This window comes from Pteropus medius, unplaced genomic scaffold (assembly GCF_902729225.1).
Source record: "Pteropus medius unplaced genomic scaffold, Ma_sr-lr_union100, whole genome shotgun sequence".
NCBI classification, from domain to species: domain Eukaryota; kingdom Metazoa; phylum Chordata; class Mammalia; order Chiroptera; family Pteropodidae; genus Pteropus; species Pteropus medius.
The window spans coordinates 7,774,434-7,800,814 of record NW_024349802.1 but is presented as its reverse complement, the minus strand read 5'-3'; the positions used below and the strand labels follow the sequence as shown (position 1 = coordinate 7,800,814).

General features: G+C 34.8%; 1 protein-coding gene across 3 annotated transcripts in view; it reads right to left on the bottom strand.

Moving 5' to 3' along the window:
• Positions 1-381: 381 nt before the first annotated feature.
• SMAD5 (SMAD family member 5) overlaps positions 382-26,381 on the bottom strand; it is a 46,041-nt gene continuing 20,041 nt past the window's right edge. For all 3 annotated transcript variants that reach the window (XM_039836101.1, XM_039836100.1, XM_039836102.1), the window contains 6 exons: positions 25,743-26,314; positions 18,521-18,772; positions 16,371-16,490; positions 8,834-9,055; positions 6,807-7,063; positions 382-5,407 (listed from right to left, as the gene is read on the bottom strand). In XM_039836101.1, coding sequence (XP_039692035.1) covers positions 5,264-5,407; positions 6,807-7,063; positions 8,834-9,055; positions 16,371-16,490; positions 18,521-18,772; positions 25,743-26,145 — 1,398 coding nt within the window. In that variant the 5' untranslated portion in view covers positions 26,146-26,314 and the 3' untranslated portion in view covers positions 382-5,263. The remainder of the gene's footprint in view (positions 5,408-6,806; positions 7,064-8,833; positions 9,056-16,370; positions 16,491-18,520; positions 18,773-25,742; positions 26,315-26,381) is intronic.

The window sequence follows — 26,381 nt, the reverse complement described above, 5'->3', positions numbered from 1 at the left end:
TCTGCTAAGAGCTATTGTATTTTCCAATATAGGTCAAGACCTCTCATTTATAGATGGATCTAGAGAAGAGAAATTAATGGTTAAACTAAAAAATTCCAGACTCTAGATCCAAATCCCTTTTCAAAACAAAACAAAACTAAACAAAGAAAAACACATCAACTCTCCTACAAACAGAATGGAAAAATATTGATCAACCTGAGCAAACCTCATGCTGCGTGGAAAGGCATGGTGTTCCCATTTTATACCACTAGTGCACAAATACAGATAACACAGCTGGTCACAGCAGCTGACAATGTCATCCCTTTTATAACTCAATGAAATAAGTCAAAACAGAGCACCAAACCCCTCCCCCTAAAAAAGAAGAAAAAATCCACACATATATTAAGTGGGTTTTGAGGTTTATTAAAATAAAGTATTAGCAAACAATATGCAAAAATGAAGTTCTTAAGAGTTATGGCTTTGAAAAGCATGATATAGTAAAACCTAATACAATTTTATAAGTATCAAAAAGATAACAGAATTGAAGCATGTTGCTAGAATTTCATTTGCTACAACAAAAACAGAAGCAGAACAAATACAAATAAGCAGACCTATACTATAGTGCAGCCATTGGTTTGGTCTTTATCATCTGCACATGAAATATCTTTTTAAGAGAACATGGGTAGGTACATACAAATATCCAGTTTTCACGATTACAATCTTATCCAATTTTAAAATAAGTGATTTTCAAAATGCAACCTTAACCAACCAGGTTAAGAAGAAAACCACTTGCCCAACTATTACCTTCAAGAGTCCCTATAATTAAAATACTTTATGAATAAATCAAAGCAACATCATCTGCAATCAATGGTATTAGAAGGGAAAATCTGACTCTAAAAGATTTCTTTTACAAAGAACTTGGGTTTGTTTGGCATCACTGGAGTTTGGTTATAACTAACAACAGCTAGTATTAACAAGGCACTACCTAATAACTGGGCAGGGGTGGGGGGGGCGGTTATCTACCTGTACACAAAATCCTGAACATTTTAAAAAGAGAATCTTCAAATAAAACCTTAAAGGACAATGGTATGATGATTTTAAGAACAGAATTATTTAGACAAGAACCATACAAACCGTTTTCATTTTGCCATGAATGACAGAAGAATCCTGCTCTGTATGGATCTTTTTCAACAAAACAGCTCATCACTGGTTTTGCAGCAATTGCTACCAGCAAATATTACAGCATAAAGTCTTACTTTTAAAAAAACAAATTGATATGTAAAAATCCCTCACTGTGGTTTTTGTAAACCATCTAATTTTCAGGTAATACTTCAATTATAACATAGTTGTATTTCAGAAGATTTGTTCATAACAAAGGCTTGATAAAACTGTTACCTCTTGTAGTCAAGACATGCTAAACTGCAATCCACTGAATTCCAAAGAACTGTCCAAGTTTCTGTGCAGCAGGTAGAACTATTTATGCAAAAAGATGCCCTGAATTCTCACTTTCCAAACATGCATCTTCTATGAGAAGAAAACCTCCCCAAAATCCTACCTGTACCAACGAGAAAAATGCTGCTGTTCTGGGAAAAACAGGCATCAAACCTGAAGATTACCCCCGCGCCCCCCAAAAGCTGCCCTAGTTAGGATCTGAGGAGACCATCCATAAACCAATGCTTAGGAAAACTCACTCCCATAAAAATCACCAAACACTTCTAAAACCACCAGGCTATCTACTATCTTAAATGATTAATGCTTATCTAGCTGATGGGTATAAAAAGGAAAACATACTTATATTCTCACCTGAGAGATTAAGTGAGGAGTTAACTAAGAAGACAAGGGCGGGCTCTGAACCTCCTAAACTTAACAGGTCCAAAATTTAAGTCATCACTGGGAGCTGAATTCAGTAATTATCAATAGATTCTTCCTTCTTCAGGAAGTATAAAAGGTATTAATATATTTTAAGTAGAAAAGTTATAATGATCCAAAGTAATATTAAACAAATAACTAGAAAAAGTATAAAGAAATGGATCTAAACTGGTATATTAGATGCTCTCTATAATAGAAGCACAGCACTTAAGCAGGTACTATCCAACTTTTTAGTCTCTCTGCTATTAGTAGGGTTTCCTTTTCTGTATAAACTTTTCAGCAGAACACTATTACAGGGGAATCGTTTCCCACAGGTACCCCCAGGTAGCACCGAAGGTTTTATAATGTGAGCCCCAGTTCTTGTATTGACAATACATTTCAGATCTGAATACTTACTGATCATTTTACATCCTAAAAGGATGTCTTACTCTCAAATGTATAAAAAGTATAAAATGGCTACATCTTCTTTCTGTACTATTAGATGTAGCTTACTGAACTATCTAGTAATCTTACTGTGGATTTCTCCTCAGAAACCCAGCCAATTCTATTTTCTTATATAACAACAATAAAATGTGAAAAATGTTTATATGCTGATGTATATATTTGACATTTTGACTGGTCTTCCTCAAATTTTCTCTAAAAACAAAAAGTTACATTCCACAGATCAATAATACGCCTGCTAGTTTACATTCCACAACTTAAGCTAGGCAATACCAATCAGACCACAATATCTGTTACACAGAGATATTAGTCAAATACACCTCTTAACTTGCTTTTTTTCCAATCAATATCTTTTTGCTGTTTTAATTCATTACTGGGATTTTGATTCTATTCTTCTGCATTTACCAAATTAGTTACAATTTTATTATTCCCAGACTGTCTTTCTCAGCTGCCATACATTAATATGTTGTACATGCTATAAAATGATTATTTTACTGGTATTAATGTTTTCTAAACCATTCTGGAAATTAAATAAAAACTTAATACTGTAATTTTCTGAAATGGTTTCTTTCAGAGGTATGGATTCTTTTCACTGGTCAGAATTGCACTTGCTTTTTAAAAAATCTTACTGGCAATTTTTATTTCCCATCCATGGATATTCAGCATCTTCAGGAATCATAGAAGCAGCTAGATAAAGTTTTCATTTAAAAGCCAGGGATGTGGAGTTAACAACTTTTAGGAAATACAACAGGCTAATGCTTTGTGAAACTCTTAACAGTTAATAGCTTCAGCATGGCCATTCGTGAGACACAACTCCATAGAGAAAACACAGAAAAGACCAATCACTTAAAATCCTAAAGGCTATGACATGAGTAAAAATAATTTTTAATTAACTCAACCAAAAACATCAATAAAACAATTTGATAGTTTCCACCAGCTGAAGCCCACTGAAGTTGATTACATGTATCTGTCATTCGAGCAGGGTGATTTTTTCTACAAATTTGTTCCAAAGATTGTGCCATCAGCCTGGTTAAGTAAACCAATGATGTAAATTAAAATTGTTCTATCACTAAGCAAATAATATCCTCTTATCCTCTTTCATGTGGTTGACACAACTCTGGAAGATTGAGAATGCATGTCATGTAAAACGTATGTTTAAGGCTCAGGTGACTATCAGAAAGTATCCTCTTACCACCCTGTGAGCTGAAACACATATGGCACTTCATTTGAAAGAACTAAAACCATCCATTGGCTGCACTTTGTAAAAGCAATAAATAATGTCACAGAAAACAAGAGGAACTGCATTCTCTTTTCCACAAAAAATGCATTTTTTCTTCCTCATAAAAGCAGAAAGGGCAAGGCAAAAAGTCAAACCAAACTAACATTTTAAACAGAAGACTGACATGGCTCCAAATACTTTCAAAAGGCACCAGAACATAAGCTTCTTCTGATAGGTAAATTAGGTCATTGTTTTCATGCCATGATTATGAGTCCATCTTACTGCTCCCTAGAAAAAGAGGGTGAGTCTTTTACCCCACAGCCTTTAAGCATGATTGATTAAATGGATATTTTATAGTTTTCATGTCTTTCCTCTCTGAGAATTGTGTTCTGGGAGACTAGCATTCATATAGGTACTAAAAAAAAAAAAAGGAAAACAACGGAGCATGGTAACTGAAAGAACAGTCTGTATTCTTTGATACATGAAAGTTTTAAAATCAGCTATCTCAACAACCACTGCTGATTCATTTAAGTATCAGGCTAGTAGCCTCATCCTTGGGGCCAGACTGAAGAGGCTCCTATGGTTACAGTACACAGGTCCTTGCATGGAGAGACTGATGCAAAACAAATAAGAGCGATGGGTTTAAGTACATGATTTCCAACATTAATAACATCCATAAAACTGGAATTAAAAAGGCACCTTAGGTTGGAGCTACAGAATAACAGTCTTATAATCTAGGTTGAAAATACAACAAAAGCTAGAAAAAGCATAACTTCCTACAACTGTAATCTATAAACTGCAGTGTTTGTTAATACAAAAGGGTACCAAGGAAGTATGGATGAGCATCTAAGTCACTTGAGTGTGTTTCACAAAAGGTTACATTAAAAACTGTCACCCATCAAAGTGCAAAATAAAAGATTAATGCATCTCAAAATTAGAGTTCTTGCAACACTGGCCAAAAGCAGCAAACATAGCTGAACAAGGCCGTGCATGCACTGTCACTAGCTATAAAGTAGTACTTATGACAGATTCCAAGTAAATGACATATATTGAAAATCGGTTGTTGGCAATATTTTTTTTTTTTTAAAAAAAGGAAATGTTTTACAAAAGATATACTGAGTGAAGTCACAATACAACAAAACATTTAGCTGTATTAAATGTAAATTTTATGGTATCACCTATAAAACTATCACTCTGCTTTTACTGAACACTACTTGTTAGAGCAGTGCATAGTGTTCCTTCAAATAGATTTGTTTATAGTTTCTTTTAAGCCCCTACTATATGCTTTTATAGAACAATGAATTATACTTTTTTAAAGCTGGTGGGACAAAGAAACTGGTAAAAGTACAGCTTCTGGAGGATCAAGAGTGAAAGGGAAGACTTTTCACTGTTTACCCTCCCATACTATTATAATTTTTCATCATGTAATGTATTACTTTTTCAAAAAAATTTAACAAATTTTTCCTTATTGTTGGAACAAGAAGGCAAAAGTGTGTTCCAGTTTAAAATTAATGCCAAACTTTTGAACTGGGGCACGATAATTACTCTGCATCTTTCTCGACACTTTTGAGAGTTAATCACATGAACATTAATACAAACAAATGTAGATTCATCACAAAATACAAATGTATTGGTCACAATTATGTAGAAAAAAAATAAGCTGTTTTCCATGTAAGCTCACAGTATCTGTACTGAAAGTTTCCCTAAAATTAAAACAAGTCCACTAATAATAGAATTGAAAAGAATACTTCTGCACTATGAAACAGAAGATATGGGGTTCAGAGGAGAGCCCATCTGAGTGAGGACCTTATCTAACCACTGAAGAGGCCCGTGAAGATGAATCTCAATCCAACATGGGGTGCTGGTAACATCCTGCCGGTGATATTCTGCTCCCCAGCCCTATGAAAATGAACATATATCACAGCAAATCTCTCTTTAAACTGTCAACCAATCGAAACCAACTTTAACATACCAACAAAGATTAATAAATGACATGCAGAATGTACTTTAAAATCATAAAAACAATCTTAGCATCATAGAGTAAAAGCAACACAATAGCTGCACTATGGAAAGATATATAAATTTTTCAAATAACATATAATTCCCTTAATAGAAGAAACCCCTAGAGCAAGATATGTTTCAGAATTTTTTTTTAATTTTAGAAAGTTAATACATTGTAATATCTCATAATTTAAAAATTAATATTTCTACAATGAGATACATTCTCACTTAATGGGATAAATAAATCATATAAGTAGTCATATAAGTTCACGTCAGATTTTGTTACAAAAATAGTTTTTTCAGGTTTTTTTTTTAAATATCAGAAAATGCATTACAAACCTGATTAAGGTATGCAAGTGTGCTTAAAGTGGCAATCACGTATCAATTATTCCTTAAGATGAAAAATTACTGAGATGAATTGAGCTGGAACACTTTAGCCTAAAACTCCAAAGATTACCTTTTTTTTTCATTTTTATTTGCCTGTAATAATCAAACTCTCTGCTTTACTGCTTATAGTAATCCTGGCCCAGGACAACTGCGGGGGAGGGGCTGAGGGAGAAAAGATTAAATATGCAAAAGTCATGTTTCTATAGAAGTAGGGAAATATCAAACTGATGTATGTAACAGACCTATAGCAACGCAGCAAGGAAACACTGGACTGTGGGACTGAAAGCCAAACGAAAAAATCCACAGAGTATGTGACAGCTGCTCTTCTTTGGCTATATCCAAAAAGAACAGTCAATACAGTACAGGCTAGTTAAATATATCACTAAAATTCTTTCCGAATTTTGTTTATAAACTATCATCTTTGGAATGCCAATAAAATCTAGCGAAAAGTAAATGATAATTTGAAAAGTTCTTTAAAACTTTTCGAATCCTTAATAGAACTTAGATACATGAAAAATAATTTTAGTATTCTAAAGAATTCTTTAAATCACTCTAATGGGATCTAATAATTATTAAATAAAGCTAAGGAAGTTAAAAAAGTTTTTAATACCAAATGCTTTCTAGCAATTTAGTATTAAATTAAACTGAAATTCTTTATAAATTCAGTCTCTATTAAATATCAAAATCAATATCAATATCATGTGTTTTATAATGTCTGGATTATAAAATAAAATCTTAGACTATCATATGGTTAAAGTTATAAATTCAAGAATTTCATTTAAAAACCTATTAAATCAGGTCAAAAGTAATTAGCACTTTTCATTTAACAAAGACTTTTTTTTATTATATCCTGAAGACACACAATATACATATTTACAGTGACTCAAGCTACAAATTACAACCCACTCACCTTGACAAAACTCATTCGAATGGTGCACATTTTGGTGAGCTCATATACTGCCTCAAACCCATGGTTGACGGATTGAGCCAGAAGCTGCGCGAACTCTTGATTGTTAAAAATTTTGAGGCTGCAGCTGCTGGGAATCTTACAGACAGTGGTAGGATGAAAGCCATGATGAAAGTTGCAGTTCCTACTCTGTACAAATATGCTGCTGTCACTGAGACACTCTGCATACACCTCTCCACCAACATAGTACAGATGAACACCTTAAAAACACCAGGTACAAGAGTCAACAAAGCAGCAGCATGAAACCAAAAAGGCTGTATCTGAGGTGCAACCAAGAATATTCACTCATCTATAGCAAACTCCCCAGTCTTTAGATAGAAGGCACCACTAGATGGCCTTATGCTGCCAGAGATAATTAAGAGGCTGATGTCTGCCTAAAACTAAAATTGTCCTCAAGTAACTAAGACTCAAGCCTCATATTAGGTTATCAATTCTTAGCGTTTTTTCCCTCTTTTCCAACAATAATTCATCATTTCTATGAAAGAAAGCAATTGCAAAAAAAAAAAAAGCCAAAAAACAAAAAAGCACTTTATGATGAGTCTTTTCAAAGAAAGGAATGCTTGCTGCTATCAACGATCATAGTAATTTGGCAAAGGGTTTTGCACTCTTTTTGCTAATGGAGAGGACAGCTGCATTAAAAAACAAACAAACAAACAAACAAACAAACGTAAGGCATATATGTAATTTCAAGTCACAGAAGGTGCCTTTAAATGGTAGATCTATTTTACTTTCCTAAAAAAAAATGTTTAGGTATTTAAAAAATACACATAGTGTGTGAATGTAGTTTCAATATTAAAGATTCAAATACACAGCTAAAGCTGAAGTTCCCAACCTTTCACTATGCAAATAGTGCTAAAAAGACCATCCTTATACATACATACCTCTACACACATTTTAGTCACAGACTTGTATCAGGCTGTGACATTAAAAAAATTTTTTCTGAGCAAAGAAAATGATCTGCAGAAGAGTCCTATACCTACATACTGGGGAAAAAAGGGAAAACTGAGTCTAGAATTCAAGAATTCACCAAGTAGATTTCTCTTGAATTATTCTACTATAGTGGAAAAATCAATGCATAGAAGTGAGGCATTTAACCTAAAATACCTAGTTGGCAGTAAAGTAAAAAAAGAATGGGAACTTTCCTTTCAACTTATTTTTGGCCACAGTATTTTTCTGAATCTCTTCTATAAGAAATGGCACACAATTATAGTTATGCACCTTTTGTTTTGAATTTGGACTAAGATTTTCTCAAATCAAAGAAGCAAAAAGCACCAAGCGGTAAAAACAAAACTTCTTAAAGAGACAGGCAATACATTCTACCTGGGGCAGACTTCCTTCCTGACCACTTGATACACGAGACTCTGACCTTCCACTGCAGTGTGAAAAATTCTTTGTTATGGCAACTGTCTTGCAGGATGAATTATAAATAAAACCTAGTTACCTGAATCAAAAGGTGGGAGGGGTGGTAGTGAAGCCACTGAAGATATGTCACTCAAACTCGGTTTCCTACCTGTAACCCTGCTCCTCTAACATAATTGAAATTCTTAGAAGGCATCTCAGCCCAAAATACTCCACAAATATATTATTATAATTATATATATAATATAATAATTACAAATTATTAAAATATTTGTTGCATATTTACTATGAGCCAGGCACTGTTCTAGTTGCTAAAGATACTGCTGTTAATAAGGCAAATTTCTGAAAAGCTTATATTCCATTCAAAAAGATATTCAAAAAATAAACATAGAAGTAGTATGATTTCAGACGCTAACTACTATAAAGAAAAACTAAGCAGGATAAGGAAAAGAGGACTGATTAGGTCTTTACTTCAATATCTGCAACTTGAGGGCAGAGAACACAGCTTAAGCTTCTTTATATGCTCCAGCATCTTTCACAACAATGCATGGTACACAAGCAAGCACAACAAAAACAGACTTCAACTCAATGTAGAGATATGACAAAATTACCTTTTCCGATATGTCGCCTAGTGTTTTCAATTGTTGAATTACGATTAACATTTGACAATAACCCCAAGCAAAATCTACTTTTGTTATTGGAAGGGTCTGTGAATCCATCTACTAACACACTAGTAGAAGATGCATGAAAAGCTTCTCCAACACGATTGTTTAATTCATAGTAAACAATTGAACACCAATGTTTAGGCTCTTCATAGGCAACAGGCTGAACATCTGTGAACAAACCAAACAGAAAAAATGTTTAATGGATGATTATCATAAACTCCAGATTCTTTTGTTTCCTTTCAATCCAACTCAAGCACTATATAAAAAAGAAAATTTTCAGATATTTCACTTAAATTTCACTGTCCTTCCTAGCTTTGAGTCTGTATCCAAAAAAGAAACACTGAAAAACCTTGAATATGATGATTTTAAAAATTATACAAGTATAGGCAACATCACATTTCAAATGGTTTTTCTAGTCTGCTATAAAAAATATAATCCAGGTTTATATTAGCAATGACAAATCCATTTCCGCATTCTGATTTAACTATACCAGTATTTATAAAATTATTCTAAACAAAAATCTAAACTAAAAAACTAAGTGGGACTCTCAGCAAACTAGAATAGAGGGGAACTTCTTCAACTTGATAAAGAACATTTACAAAAAAACTATAGCAAACGTCATACTTATGAAAAACTAGAAGTGTTCCTGCTAAGATCCATAACAAGGCAAGGATGTTCTCATCACTACTGAAAGTCCTAACTAAGGCAGTAAGACAAGAAAAGGAAATGAAAGATTTCTGTTCTGCAAGACACTGTCAAGGGAAGACAAGTCACAGACTGGGAGAAAATATCTGCAAAAGACTTATCTGATAAAGGACTGTTATCCAAAACATACAAAGAACTCTTAAAACGCAACAAGAAAATGAACCACCCAATTAAAAAGTGGGTCAAAGTCATGAACAGACACTTCGCTGAAGATACTCACATGTCAAGTAAACATTTAAAAAGATGCACCACATCATGTGTCATCAGGGAAATGCAAAACAAAATAGCAATGAGATACTGCTACACATCCACTAGAATGGCCAAAATCCAAAACACTGGCAACATCAAATGCTGGTGAGGATGTGGAGCAATAGGAACTCACATTCACTGCTGGTGGGAATGCAAAAAGGTATAGCCACTTTGGAAAACAGTTTGGTGGTTTCTTAAAAAACTAAACTTACACTTAGCACATAATGCAGGAAAAGTGCTCCTTAGTATTTACCAAAAGCAACTGAAAACTTATGTCCACACAAAAACTGCACATGGATGTTTATAGCAGCTTTGTTTACAATTGCCAAAACTTGGAAGCAACTAAGTAGGTGAACGAATAATTAAATCCAGACAATGGAATATTAGTCAGGAGTTAAAAAAAAAAAGAACTATCAAGCCATGAAAAAATATGGAAGAAACTTAAATGTAAGTTAGTAAGTAAAAGAAGCCAATCTGAAAAGGCTATATACTGTATGATTCCAATTATGTGACATTCTGGAAATGGCAAAATTAAGGAGACAATAAAAAGATCAATGGTTACCAGGGGTAAAAAGGGATGAACAAGCAAAGCACAGAGGATTTTTAGGGCAGTGAAACTAGTCTGTATGGTACTATACTGGTAGATACATATCATTATTTATTTGTTATAACCCACAGAATATACAACAGCAAGAATGAACCCTAATGTAAACTATGCATTTCTGGTGATAATGATGTTTCTGACAGTGCAGGATGCTGGTAGTGGGGGGTGGCTATGCTTGTAGGAACTCTGTACTTTCTGCTTAGATTTGCTGTGAACCTAAAATTGACCTAAAAAATAAAGTCTGTTAAGAAAAAAAAATCACAACTAAGTAAGCATTATCTTTGAGTAAAAGGTGGTACACATTTTAAATGTTAAGTGCTAGAAATGACTATGGAAAAAGATTTACATGGAGTAAAAATACAGACAGTTCTGATTTATGATCATTTGAATTAAGATTTTTCAACTTTACAATGGTGCAAAAGCAATATGTATTCAGTAAAAACCATATGTATAATTTTGAATTTTTATCTTATCATCCTAGGCTAGTGATATGCAGTACGATTCTCTTGCAATGCTGGGCAGTGCAGCAAGCCACAGATCCCAGTCAGCCACATGGTTGCAAGGGTAAACAACGAATAATCTACAGTGTATTCACTGTTCAAGATGATTTTGCCCAACTGTAGGCTAAAAGTGTTCCGAACACATTTAAAGCAGGCTAGGCTAAGCTACGATGTTTGGGTAGGTTAGGTGTATTACTTTTATAACAATGATATTTTCAAATTATGATGTGTATATCAGGATGTAACCCCTCTATAAGCTGAGAACCATCTGTACTACTGGCCAAATTCTTATTTGTGTACAAGTCAACAATTCACAATGGGCACAACAGGTGGGAGGGACACATGGAAAAAAAAAGGAAAATGAATGGTGGGGTAATAGTCCACGTTTTCAGAAGAAGGATAATACAATTTATTGGGTATTACCTGACACTGTACACTAAGATCATTACATATATTATCTAATTCAATCAATATACTAATAATCCCTGCGTAGATATTATCTCTACTTATTTTATAAGTGGGAAAACTTAGGCTTGGAGATTTTAAAAGGCAACTCTGTTAAGCTGTAAAGCAAATAAGTAAAGATGCAGGAATTCAAATCCGGAAATTCATATTCGGAGACCTTTTGCTCTAAATGAAGGTAGATTCTATGAATTACAAGCAAATTAGTATGATAAAATTCCTACATAAATGCTAGACCTTGAAAAGTAAGACATTATTCAGATATTAACAAGACTATTGGGAGCCTGAAATTTAACTGTTCTTAGGAATGTGGGGCTCCTGGAAACACAGTGTAACATATAGTCTTTCAGTATTACCACGAACACATATAACATACAAAAACACCATTCTTTTAAGAACTGTATGAAGTGGCAGTACCTTACTTTTTCTAAACTTGTGACAACTAAGGAAGGTCTCAAAACAAAGTAGTTTTTAAACCACAAAGCGATACCTCTTCACACCCATTAGGATGGCTATTATTTTTAAAAAGTATTGGCAAGAATGTGGAGAAATTAGAACCCTAATGCACAGCTGGTGTAAATGTAAATGGTGCAGTACTCTGGAAAACAGTTTGACAGTTCCTCAAAAAGTTAAACAGAAATACCATAAAATTCAGCGATTCTACTACTAGGTATATGATACCAAGTGAATTAAAAAGCAGAGACTCAAACAGATACCTGTACACCAATGTTCATAGCAGTGAAAAGGTGGAAACAACCCAAATGTCCACCAACTGATACCTGGGTAAACTAAACGTGGTATATACACACAATAAAATATTATTCCGCCTTAAAAGGAATGAAATTCTGATATAGATTACAACATAGACCTTGAAAACATTATGCTAAGTGAAATAAGCCAGACACAAAAGGATAATATGTTATATGATTCCACTTAGACGAAGGAACTAGAATAGGTAAATTCACAGAAACAAAATGTAGAATGGTAGTTGCCAAAGGGAGGGAGAATCAGGAGTTTAATGGGTACAAGAGCTCTGTTTGAGATAATGAAAAAATTCTAGGAATGGATAGTGGTGATGCTTGCACAACAGTGTGGATGTGCTTAATGCTACTAAACTGTACACTTTAATAACAGATCCCCAAAGTACACAAAGTAAAAACCAACAGAACTGAAAGAAATAATTCAATGGTAATAGTTGAGGACATTAATCTCCCACTCTCAATAACTGACAAAACAATTAGAAAGAAAGAGGACTTAAAAAACACTATCAACCAACCAATTTGACCTAATTGAAATCCACAGATCCTATGATTCCCTACAAAACTGGAATGTATTTTTTCAGATGCATATGGAATATTCTCTAAAGTAGACCATATGCTCAGCCAGGTGTTGGCTAATGTTTTCTGCTCACCAAATCCAGCAACATATAAAAAGCATTATATACCATGACCAAGTGGAATGAAAATATTTTAGGTTTTTCAGGCCACATATTCTTCTTTAATAATCTTTTAATAATCTAAAATCCATTCTTAGGTCACAGGCTATACAAAAACATGCTTAAAACAAGTCTCAATAAAATGAAAAGAAATGAAATCATATGAAGTATGTTCAATGCCCACAATGGAGTTAAATTAGGAATTAGGAACAGAAAGAAATTTGGGGAATCCTGAAATATGTGGAAATTGATTAACATGCTACGAAATAATCCAAGAGTTAAACAAGAAATTACAAGAGAATTTTAAAAAATTTTGACTGAATAAAAATGAAAACAAAACATCGAAATTTATAGTGTACAACTAAAGGCATTGTTAGAGGGAAATTAATAGTTTTGAACAGTTATGTTCAAAAAGAATGACTCAAATCAATAACCTAACATTCCACCTTAAGAAACTTTATAAAACGAAAAGCAAGCTAAACTCGAGCAGAATAAAGAAAATAACAGATTAGAATGGAAATCAATGAAAAAGCAAAAAGTTGGCTCTTTCTTAAGAGCAACAAAATTGACAATCCTTTAGCAAAGCAACCAAGAAAAAATCAACAACACACAAATTTCCAAAATCAGGAATGAAGACAACACTAATAACTCTCACAGAAATTAGAAAGATTATAAAGGATACTATAAAAAACTTTAAGCCAACAAATTAGACAATTTGAATGAAACGGACAAACTCCTAGAAAGACACAAATTACCAAAACTGACTCAAGAAAAAATAGATTCTGAACAGACCCATATAACTAAAAAGGTTGAATCATTTTTAAAAATCTTCCCACAAAGAAAATTCCAAGCCTAAATGGCTTCGCTGGTAAATTCTATCGAATATCTAAAGAAGAAATTATACTGATATTTTACAAACTCTTCCAAAAATAAGAGGGAACACTTCCCAACTCACATCATGAGACCATCATTACCTTGATTACCAATGCCAAAAAAGACATTATAAGAAAACTACAGACCAATATCGCTTATGAATATACAAGCAAAAATACTCAACAAAATTTCAATAAACCTAATCCGGCAATATATAAAAAGGATTATACACCTTGACTATACGAGGTTTATCCCTGGAATATAGACTGGTTTCACATCAGAAAATCAGGTCATGTAATATACCTTATTATTAAAATAAGAACAAAAAACTCCACATGACCATCTCAACAGGAACAGAAAAGGTTTTTGACAAAATCCAACATCCATTCATGATAAAAATTCTCAACAAACTAGGAATAAAAGAGAACTAGTAATTTACTGGCTAGACCATCCAGAACAATGTTGACTAGAAGCAAAGAGCAGACATTCTTGTCTTATTTCCAATTGCAGGGGGAAAGCAATTCAGTTTTACCATTAAGTATGAGGTAGCTGTAGGTTTTTTATAAATACCCTTTAATGACAAAGAAAGACAGAGAGAGACAGAAAGAGAGGGTGGGAGAGGGGAAGGAAAAAGAAGGGGGAGAGGGGAGTGGGGAGAGAGAAGGAGAGGAGGGGAGGGGCAGAGAGAGAAAGAGCGCGCGCGTGCGCGTGTGTACACGTGAGAGCGCGAGATGTTAAAGGCATCCAGGCTGGATAGGAAAAAACACTTTTCTATTCATAGACAACATGCTCCTGTATTTAGAGGACTCTAAGGAATCCTCAAGGGCACATACAAAAAAACCTACTACTAGAACTAATCAATGAGTTGAGAAGGTTGCAGGTTACAAGATTAATATACAAAAATCAACTATATTTTTACATATTAATAAAGAATTCAAACATAAAATTAAACAAATTCCACTTACTTAGGAATAAATTTAAAAAGAGAAGCAGAAATAAAAAGTTTTACACTGAAAGCTGAGACGATCTAAATAAATAGAGATTCCAGGTTTGTGCACTGGAAGATGATGGCAAATCTCTCCGAATTGATTTAGAGATTCAACGTGAACTCTATCAAAATCCAAACAAGGATTTTGGGGAACAAAAAGTGCCAAACTTATACTAAAATGATGTGAAAATGCAAAGAACATAGAATAGCCAAACAATTTTGAAAAAGAAGAACAAAGCTGAAGGACTAACGCTTCTTTTTTTCAAAACTCAAAAATAGCTTTAGTAACCAAGATTACGAGGTACAAATATACAGATCAATGAATAAAACTGAGAGTCCTGAAATAAATGCTTACATTTATGGTTAACTGACTTCTGAAAAGGATGCCAAAGGAATTCACTGCAGAAATGACACCCTTTTCAACAAACAGTGCTAGAACCAACTGGATATCTACATGAACAAAGATGAATTTATATCTTTATCATACAAAAAGCTTAACTCAAAATGAATTATACACCTACATGTAAGAGCTAAACTTACAGAAGTTCTAGAAGAAAACCCGTAACAAAATTTTCATGACCTTGAGATAGACAATCTTAAATGCAACACTAAAAGGATACTCCAGAAAAGAAAAAAATTAAGCTGGACTTCATCAAAATTTAACTTTTGTGCTTCAAAAGATAGCATCGCGAGAATGAAAAGATGATCCAGAAACTGAAAACATTTGCAAATCACGTATCTGATAAAGGACTTCTATCCAGAATATATAAAGAACAATTACAACTCAATAATAACAAACAACACAATTTAAAAATGGGCAATTGATTTAAATAAACATTTTACCACAGAAGATACAAGAATGGCTAACAAGTGCATAAAAAATGTTCAACATCATTATTCATTAGGGAAATGCAAATTAAAACCACAATGAGATAGCACTTTATACCCACTAGAATGGCTATAATAAAAAAGACAGACAATAATAAGTGTTAGGAGGATGTGGAGGAACTGGAACTCTCATATATTACTGGTAAGAATGTAAAATGGTACTGCCACTTTGGAGAAGTCTGGCAGTTTTTCTTAAATAGTTAAACTTACCATATGACTCAGAAATTCCACTCTTAGGTATCTAACCAAGAAAAAGAAAAACAATGTCCACACAAAGACTTATATGCAAATGTTCATAACAGCATTTTTCTTACTAGCCAAAAACTGTAAACAATCCAAATGTCCATCAACTGGTGAATGAATAAACAAAATGTGGTACATCCATAAAATGGAATACTGTTCAGCAATAAAAAGAAATTACTGATACGTGCTATAATATAGATGAATCTCAAAAATATTGTTAAGTGAAGGAAGCCAGATGCAAAAGACTACAGATGTGATTCTATTTATATGCAATGTTCAGAAAAGGCAAATCTACAGATACAGAAAACAGAATAGAGGATCTCTGAAGCTGGGTTTAGGAGTGGGGAGATAGACTGCAAAGACACAAGGGATATTTTTAAAAGGTTATGGAAATATTCTAAAACTAGATTGTGGCAATGGTACAAAATTTATATGGTATATAAATTATACCTCAATAAAGCTGTTTTTAAAAAGTGGCCAAGAAGTTTAAAACAAAACAGCAACAACAAAATAAATATGGTGAGTATTCCTCTTACCTCTGCTGGATATACTGGGCATAATCTGAGGAATCATATTATTGCTTGTATCCATGGGCTGGGAATTATCTTGACCCATTTGATCATCTGGTGGCATATAGGCAGGAGGAGGAGTATCAGCTAAGAGGAAGAAAATGAGACAAGTTAAAGTCCCAAAAGAACAGTTAAAATCTTAACCTGCTCAGTTATTCTAAAGAGACATTAAAAAGTTCATAAGTTTACCAGTTGGATTCATTACTGAATATCACATACAAAAATGTAGAATGCATCTTACAGCAAGGGAAAAGGAGAAAAAAACAGCACAACCATTAGCTACTGAAAACCTACTTTAAGTCCACATGTATTTGGTCCAATCCAGCATAGTAAGATAAGTGCTAAAATGCACAGAAGACAATTTAAGGCCAAGAATTCTGCCTTTATTTGCTTAGACTCATATGCTCAGAGAAACTGCAACTACTGGAAATCAATCTGAAGGATGTAATTATCCTAGTTTGGGGTATGTATTAAATTATCGAGATCATCATATACTGTATATTGTTATTTAAAACTGGAAAATAAAGCTATACTCCCTCAAAATTCCATCAACACTACGAGCAGTTGTCTAATTCTTTTGCAAAGTCCTAAAATGGCTGTTGTGCCCTATTAAATGGCTAGATAATTCTCTTAGGAAACAATGTTAACTAGAAAATCTTTTGAGTTCCAACACTTGTGGTTGAAAATCTTTGCAAAAGCTACAGCTATACTTCTTTGATTCAACAAATTACAAATACTGAATAAAAATTGTCTTTCACCCCAAGGTTTATACAAGATATATTCTGAGACAGAGCTACAATCAGCATTGAATCTAGGACAAAGTATGAAAATTAGTTTTTGAACAAATATCTAATATTAACAGCTGGCACTTAACTACTCTTCCCCCATCCCCCCCAAAACCCTGCATCAACTGGTAATTTTGGTGCAGAGAAACCACAAAGAATATACTTACATAAGACTGTACCTGCAATAGGCACTCAAGTATTTTTTTTTTAGCATTTTATTATTAGTTTCAAGTATATTTATATAGTTTATGAAACAATCCCCCTGATTACTCTATCACCCCTCTGGCTCTACACATATCCATTATATCTAGTGTCTTCAACCTCCAGGCTGTGGACCAGCCCATGGCCTGTTAGGAACTGAGTCACACATCAGAAAGTGAGTGGCGGGCAAAGGAGCCAAGCTTCACCTGTATCTGCAGCCACTTCCCAGCGCTACCACTATAGCCTCAACTCCACCTCAGATCATTAGGCACACCAGTCCCAAGTGCCAAAAAGGTTGGGGATCACTGCATTATATTACTGCTGACTACATTCCCTATGCCACGCTCCCCATCCCTGTGACCTCTATCAACTACTAATGTGTACTTCTTTAACCCTTCACCCCTATCTCCCAGGTCCTCAACCCTCTCCCCACCTATTGTCACGAGATTGTTCTCTGTATTTTCTGAGTAGGCATTCAAATATTTGATCGAGTGACATAAGATGTGTTCCTACAAGACATGTCATTAACAAAAGCTGGAAACTTTATGAAATTTACTTATGATCTTTCTCCAGGCAAATCAATTCATCAGTTATCTAATTAAAGACAAATGGGGCTCATTTTAACCTTCCAACATTTAAAAAGATTTGAAAGCAGTGTAGTAAAGTTAAAAAGCACAGACTTTACAGTCAAAGAAACTTGAGTCTGAACCTCCCACTTACTAGCTTTGCAACCTTAGGCAAAGTACTTAAACTCTTGGGGTTAATATCAATTTATTTTTCCATCTGTAAAACAGGAATAATATCTATCTCACATGGCTGTTCCGAAGATTAAATTTAATGCATCTTTTCCCACAGTTTTATAAAAGGCACTCAATAATGGCACTTAGTATTATAGATTATACAAAAATATCTGACTTTGAGTCAAGTATGGCTACTTCCATTTTTCTAAACATATGGTACTTGGCAAAATAAAATCCAACATTCTTCTGGAAATCAAACAATTACTAAAAATTATAGAGTCAAAAGTAGCTAGCTCTTGGCATATAACAGTTCATCCAGAGGGCCAGCAGTATAAGAACAATTGCTGATTCTCAGGGATTATTTTTTGTTATTAATAAAATAAATTCTTACCTGGAAGCTGAAATGGACTTCCTGGTCCAGAACTTGCTGGGGAGTTGGGATATGTGCTGCTTGCAGGGGAAGGGGGATAGGGGCTATTTGGAGATAAGGGAAAAGGAGTGTTGTTGGGCTGGTGGAAAGAATCTGGAAAAGTTGCATTTTGTGGCATGTGCGGTTCATTGTGGCTCAGGTTTCTAAACTGAACCAGAAGGCTGTGTTGTGGATTGAATTCATTATGACGAGGCACTAATACTGGAGGTAAGACTGAAAGACAAAAATCAAAAGTCACCTGTCAGCAATGACTAAAGCAAATATCCCATACACATTAAGGGGTAGATAGAAAGGATTCAGGTTAAGATTGTAAACCTATTAAACAATTTACTTTTAGAAAGGACTGCTTTGTAGAACCCTGAATCTATTTACATAATAACTAAACCAAAAACTCTCTAAGCATTTAGAGAAATGAGACCATTCCTGTACTATAGGAGATAAAGGCATGTTTTAAAACAACCGTAATAGAGAGAATTTAATGCAATAAGAGTTCAAGAAAGATTGAGTACTTCCAGCTAGCAAGGAATCAAACAAAATATTGTCAAAAAGACAATATCTGCCTGGACCTTAAAGAACTGGGAGGATTTCACATGGGAGGGCTAGGAGAATACAGGAAATACAGGAGATGAGGAGATTCCAGGAGGGAGATAAGAAAGGATAAACAGTTGGCCTAAGCACTGAAATAGGAGGTAAGAGAGTGAAGTTGAGGTCAGCTATACCGATGTCCTGAAAGCCTCCATGCTTCCAATTTTGAACATTTCATGTTTCTTAGTTTGAGAGATCTCACAGTTTATGTTCTTCAGTAAAGTTTTCCCTACACAAAATAGTAACATTTACTATGTAGAAGTCTTCCATTCAAAATCAGTTTTCTAAAGATGACCATAATGAAAATATATACAACAAAGCCTAAACATTTTAAGAGATATATTTTTTAAAATATAAACTTTATTCAAACATTCACTTTCTCTAAAGACCCAAGTGATCAATCACATACAAATATCTGATTACCTTTCCCTATAAGAAACAGAAACAAACCTGATTTCTTTAAACTGTTACTGTACCAATTCGTGTCTTTTACAACTTTCTTATATTTGTCAATGTAATTTCACTTCTGAAAGTATCACTTTGACATTGTTCAGCAGCAACAAAATCAATCTGTCTTTAAGTTATCTGTCTTTAAGTTAACTAGGTCATACTTCCCCTCCCAGAAGCAGGTGAAGAATCGGAAGATCTTTAAGTCAGCATTTGTACTGTTTTTGTTTTTTTGGCGGGGGTCTCTTCATTTTACTGAACTAGTGTAGTAATTATCTGGTTAACATCTGATTACAATTGTTTTGTTGTACTGTGTATTACCAACTGCTGTTCCCCTCACAGAATGATGGGACAGCTGCCAATGGAGAGTAGGGAGGGCATTAGACAGTAAAAATTTCTGTTTAGCTGGCTAGCAAGACTTAAATAACTACTTAGAAATTCAATCTAGTAAGAATTTCTTTTTTTTAAGGCAGAACTAAAATCACTGACTTCTCTCTCACTTCTATATTATCTATGTTTTTTAGTAATTTATCCAAAATAATACAGTTTAAGATAGATGCCACGAGAGTATAACCAAAATAGCAGTTTCTAAGCCTCCTCCCATACTGCTTTCAGAGACAACAAATTTAAACTCTTAGCCATTTCTCCTAATATTTTGTGCACTGCTAAATGATAAATTCATACTGCTATTATTGATTTGTCAAGACATTATTTACAGACTTGTTGTTATGATAAATGAAGTACCTTTCTTATATCATTCTATCCTACTCTCATTCCCCCTTCCCCACAATAAAGTCACATTAGAACTTTTTGGTTAAATTTAAAAATGGGCAGAGGACCTGAATAGGCATTTCTCCAAAGAGGATATACAGATGGCCAATAGACATATGAAGAGATGCTCAATGTCACTAATCTTCAGAGAAATACAAATTAAGATTACAATGAGGTGTCACCTCACATCTGTCAGAATGGCTATCAATAAATCAACAAGCAAGTGTCGGCAAGGATGTGGAGAAAAGGGGAGCCTCATGCACTGTCAGTGGAATTGAAAATTAGTACAGTCACTATGGAAGACAGCTTTAAAGTTCCTAAAAAAATTAAAAATAGAACTACCTTATGACCCAGCAATTCCACTTCTAGGTGTTTATCCAAAGAAAACCAAAACACTAACTTGGAAAGGTATGTTCCTGTGTTCACTGCAGTGCTATTTACAATAGGCAAGATATGGAAGCAATCTAAGTGCCCATCAATAGACTGGATAAAGAAGATGTGGTACACATATACAGTGGAATATTACTCAGCCATTAAAAAAAAAATGAAATCTTACCATTTGCAATGACATGGATGGACCTACAGGGTATTATGCTAAGTGAAATAAGTCACTGAGAAAGGCAAATACCATTATTTCACCTACATGTGGAATCTAAAGAACAAAATAAACAAACAAAATGGAAACAGACTCAGATATAGGCAACGAACTGGTGATTGCCATACAGGAGGGGGGTTGTGGAGCTGGGTAAAAAGGTAAAGGGATTAAGAAGTACCTACTGGTAGTTACAAAATAGTCATGGGGATGTGAAATACAGCATATTGTAATAACTATGTGTAGTGCCAGGTGGGTACTAAATTAATCGGGGCGGGGGGAGGTCACTCATAAATTATATAAATGTCTAACCACTATACTGTATACCTGAAACTAATATTAAATGCCAACTCTAATGGAAAAATAAAAATTTTAAAAAAAGAAGAAGATAAACAGCAGAAAAAAACAGCAAATATATGAATGAATGGGCAATTCATAAAGAAATCCAAATAACTAATAAACATGAAAAGATGGAAAAATTTTTGGTTAAATCAATATCCAGATTTTATATAGTATATATATATAAATATTTTTCACTGTTGAGCTAAGTATATACTACAATTCTATTTTTTCATGAACAGTGCTTTTATTAGTTATTAGAACATAATTACAATTAATTGCCTGTTCCTTCGTTTGTTTAATCTTAAGTATGTACCACTAATAGCTACAGAAGTCCAACAGATCTGTCAAATTTCTATTAATATTATTTTCCAGATGCCACAAGTAAACAAAAAATTGATTGATTCTATAAAAATGGATCCTCCATACTTTTGCTAAAATCTAGACAGGTTGCTACACAAGTCTACAAATCTCAAGTCCTTGGTCTTCCCTTCCCTTCTGTTAGATCTTATTTCCTGGATCTCACCCTCAATTAGCTTCCTAAGAAAGGGTGTAAGGAATATAAATGTTGAGACCTTGCGTATATAAGATTTTCCCTTTTGTTTGTCTGCAGACAGATTCCAGAATAGACAACTATTTTCCTCTGAATTTTTGGAGCAATGCTTCCTTTTCTTCTAGAATCCAGAACTGCACGGATAAATACAATACTCTCATTTCCAGTACCCTACCTTTTCTCTCTGGGAGCTTAGAGAAACTTCTTTTTATCTGTAATATACTAAAGTTTCACATATGGGTCTTTTTTAATCCCTTGTTCTGGTTAATAAGTCACTGGGCCCTTTCAATTTTCAGTTCTGGAAATTGTTCTAGTAGTATTTCTTTGATAAGTTTCTTCCTGCCATTCTTCCCTATGCTCTATTTCTAAATTATTATAGTAGAATGATATTTAACTTGAAACTTATTCTAAGCCAGTTTGTTTTAATCTAAGCACTTTTCATGCATTAACTCATCTAATTCTCATTTAAAAAACTATGAAGTATTATTCTCTTTTACAAATGAGAAAACTAAATCACAGAATGGTTTAGTAACTTGGCTGTGGTCACACTGGTAGTATTGGTAAAATCAAGATTCAAACCCAGAAAGTCTGGTTCCAGAACCCATTCTTAACCAATACTGCCTGTTAAACAACGGACCACCTGGGCTGGCCCTCTATTTTTCTTTTCTTTACCACTTTTCAGCTATCTTCCATCTTTTTAATTTTTTTGTAATACTTTCTGGCTCCACTGTATATTAGCAATGTGATCTTGTATAAGTTACTTTCTCTTTTAAGCCTTGGTTTCCTTATCTGTAAATTTATTAGTAAACTTAAAGGGCTTTAAAATGTTAGTATCACTTTCTAACCCTATGAAGGAATAACCTTATTGCATTAGAAAAGTGCCTAGTCCATAAATTCATTACTATTACTATTACTTTAATACCAGTACTATAGTGATTCATCCTGTATCACAGATGCTTAACCTGCTTAAGCATACTAGAGCTATGCCCTAGTCCTTTCTATAGAATGAATTATAGCTGAGAAAAATGGAATACAAAAATTAAGACATTTCTATTGGCTGATTATAAGTCACACCCTGGCTATAGGTGAATATACTAAATTCCTAGACTTTCTTTCCAGCAACTCCTAACAAATACCAACTTTGGGAATTTTTCAGACTACGCTTTTCTATTAAATCCTCATATCTTCCTTTGCTCATCAATTTCTTCAGGCTATAGCACTCCTTAGATTCAGTAAAAAATTGGGGATCATCTCAAATACCAACTGGCAGCTCTAAAGCTCTTAAACTGAACTTTCCCTGACAGCGCCATTACTATTCTTTTTACTAGTCTCCACATCCAATGTTATTTTCACAACCTTTTGGTAAGATACTATACTGGGCTTATAGTATCTCCATGTGAAATCCACCATGGCACACAGACTCTAAGGTGGCCACCACCATTCCCACTTCTGGGTATTCATCCTTGTGTATCCTCCTCCCTTTGAGTGTATAACTTCTAACCAAATAAGGCAAAGGTGACAGGATGTATATGATGACATTCCATAAGAATATAATACACTTCTAGCAAGAAGACTCTCTCTCTTTTACTAGCTTTGAAGTAAGCTGCCATGAATGTGAGCTACCTGTGAAAAAGGTCATGTGGTGAGCAAACGAAGGTGGCCTCCAGTCGACAACTAGCAAGAATCTAACAGCCAGTCTGCAAGGAGCTGACTTCTGTCAACAATCACATGAGCTGGAAAACAGATCCATCCCTAAATGATCTTCGGATGAGACCCAAGGCTTGACCAACACTTTGATTATGGCCTTACAAAGGACCCAATTAAGGCGTGCCTGGATTCCTGACCCACAGAAACACAAGATCATAAATGTGTGTTAAGCCACTTAGCTTGTGGTAATTTGTTATGCAGCAATAGATAACTAATGCACCTTGCTAGTATCTCAGCTTATACAATTCATTCATTACACAAAAAACATTTACTAAGCACTACCTACTAAGTGCCAGGTAATACTATTCTAGGCACTGGGGATGCAGTACAGAATGAGACAGAGGAAGTCCTGGTCACATCAGTCAATAAACGAAATAAATATCTAACATAGCATCAAGTAATGACTGGGGTATTTTAGCAAGGACTGAATGGAGGGAGAAAATGTGCCATGAAAAGATCCTGGGAGAGAGTACTCTAAGTAGAGGAAACAGCAAGGAAAAAAAACCTAGATGCAGGAATATGGCAAGTCTAAGAACAAAGGAAGATTGCTTGGTCATGTAGGGTTTTGTAGAAAATTATTCTAAGTGTGACAGAGAGCCTTTAAAGTGTTCTGAGCAGGGACTGACATGATTTGATATATATTTTCTAAATGTCACTCTGACTGCTATGTGGAAAACAGAATGGGTTCGGGTGGGAGAGGCAGAGACCAACAGAAGACTACTGCAGGTGAAAGATGATGATGTTCTGTACTACAGTAGTGGTATTAGAGATGGTGAGATGATAGTATCAAGATATAATCTGAAAAGCACAGCAAACAGCATTTGCTCATAGCTCAAACACAGGACTTATGAGAGAAGAACAAAAGATGACTTCTAGTTAGCAATTACACGAATGCTGGTGCCATTTCCCTTCAATAGGGAAAACTGGAGGGAAACAATAACTTGGTGGGAGAAAAAAATCTAAAGTACTATTTAGACATATTAAATCTGTTATGTTTATCACACATTCAAGTGGAGATATCAAGTAGGCCAACAGTCCCCAACCTTTCTGGCACTAGGGAATGGTGCTCCTATGAGGATCTAAGCCTGATGATCTGAGGTGGAGTCAAGGTGGTGATGCTAGTGCTGGGGAGCAGCTGCAAATACAGATGAAGCTGCGCTCCCTGGCCCGCCACTCACCTCCTGCTGTGTGGCTCAGTTCCTAACAGGCCAAGGACTGGTACTGGTCCACAGCCCGGGGTTGGAGGCTCCTAAAGTAGGCAACTGGATACAGAAGTATAAATCTCAAAGGACAAGCTGACTCAAGTTCAAAATGTGAGCATGAGCTTATTGGTGGTTTTAAGACATGTGACAGCACGAGAGCACACAGAAGAAAAATACAGATAGAGAAATTCTCCAAGAATTGAGTTCTATGAAAACAATAAGGCAATATACAGACTAAGCAAAAACAGCCAGTAAGATAGTTTCAGAAGCCAATAAAGAAAAATTTTGAGTGGGAGGGAAGAAGTGCAACTGTATCAAGTGATGCTGGGAGGGCGAGTAAAATCTGGACTGAGATGAGCTCTCAGAAGGAAGTCACTAGTGATCTTGACAAATCAAATGGTAGGGAAGAAAGACTAACTGGAAGGGGTATCAAGAAAGAATGTGAAGAAAGTAATGTGAAGATAATAAAAATGGAGGCGCCTATAAAAGAACCAGAGGAAACAGCATAGAAGATTGCAGGTAGGGAGGTATAAAAAAATTCAAGACAGGAATTCTTTTTTAATGTTAATTTTAGGATGGGCAGTATTATGACAGGCTTGTATGCTGTCAGAAATAGCCTAATAGAGAAGGAAAATATAATGCTAGGGAAAGGAGTGATAACTGTAGGAACAAAGTTCTTAAGAGATAAAAAGAAGTGAGATGTAGTACACAAATGGAGCTTAGGCCTTAGATAAAATAGAGACAGGTACTCCACAGGAATGGCAGCGTGTACATATGCCTGTTTACAGTGAACAATGACTTAGAATAAGCCACTTAGGAGCTATATCATCTATACATAAAAAGCTAAGTTCAAAATCCAGTGTTCCTTCCAACACTAAATCTTTAAGAATGAAACACGAGGCCAAGAGAACCTTTTCATTACTAAATCCATTTAATTGAAAACCAGGAAGGAGATTTTCTAAATCTTCCCAAGGAAATAAAACCTACCTGGACTCTCCACTCTCTTATAGTGGTATGGGTTGATACAAACTTCTTTTTGCTTAGATCCAAAAGGAAATTCACAAATATCCAATGGCTTCAGCTCATGATGACTCTGCAAATCAGGCCAGCGCCAAACACGACAATATATAACGTGGGGTAAGCCTTTTCTGTGAGACACCTGCAGGCGTCCATCTAAAGATCTGGGAATAGTGACACACTTGCTCGGCTGTCCTGGACTGCTCAAGGCTTTCTCCAGTTCCTCCATGGCACCCTTTTTCTTTTTTAGCTTTTTCACCAAAGCATCGACTGCCTTTTCGGCCCATTTCTCCTCTTCATCACCTTGCTTCCAGCCCAACAATCGCTTTACTGCTGGACTAGTAAAAGAAAACAAGCTGGCCATTGACGTCATTTGATATAAATCTTCAGAGACCTTCCTGCAACTCAAAGTCAGTGGCTAGTGAAAGAACAGATGACAGGTGAAAAGTCATATACAGCTCCTAAACAGAAGTTCCAATTAAAAAGGGAGGAGTGACATTTCTCTTCATAAGTGCCATAAGCTTCTTTCATTGGTTCAAGTCCTGAAAGAAAAAGGGGGAAAGCATAAGATCCCCAATTTAAATGAATGCAGTTTACATACATCTAAAT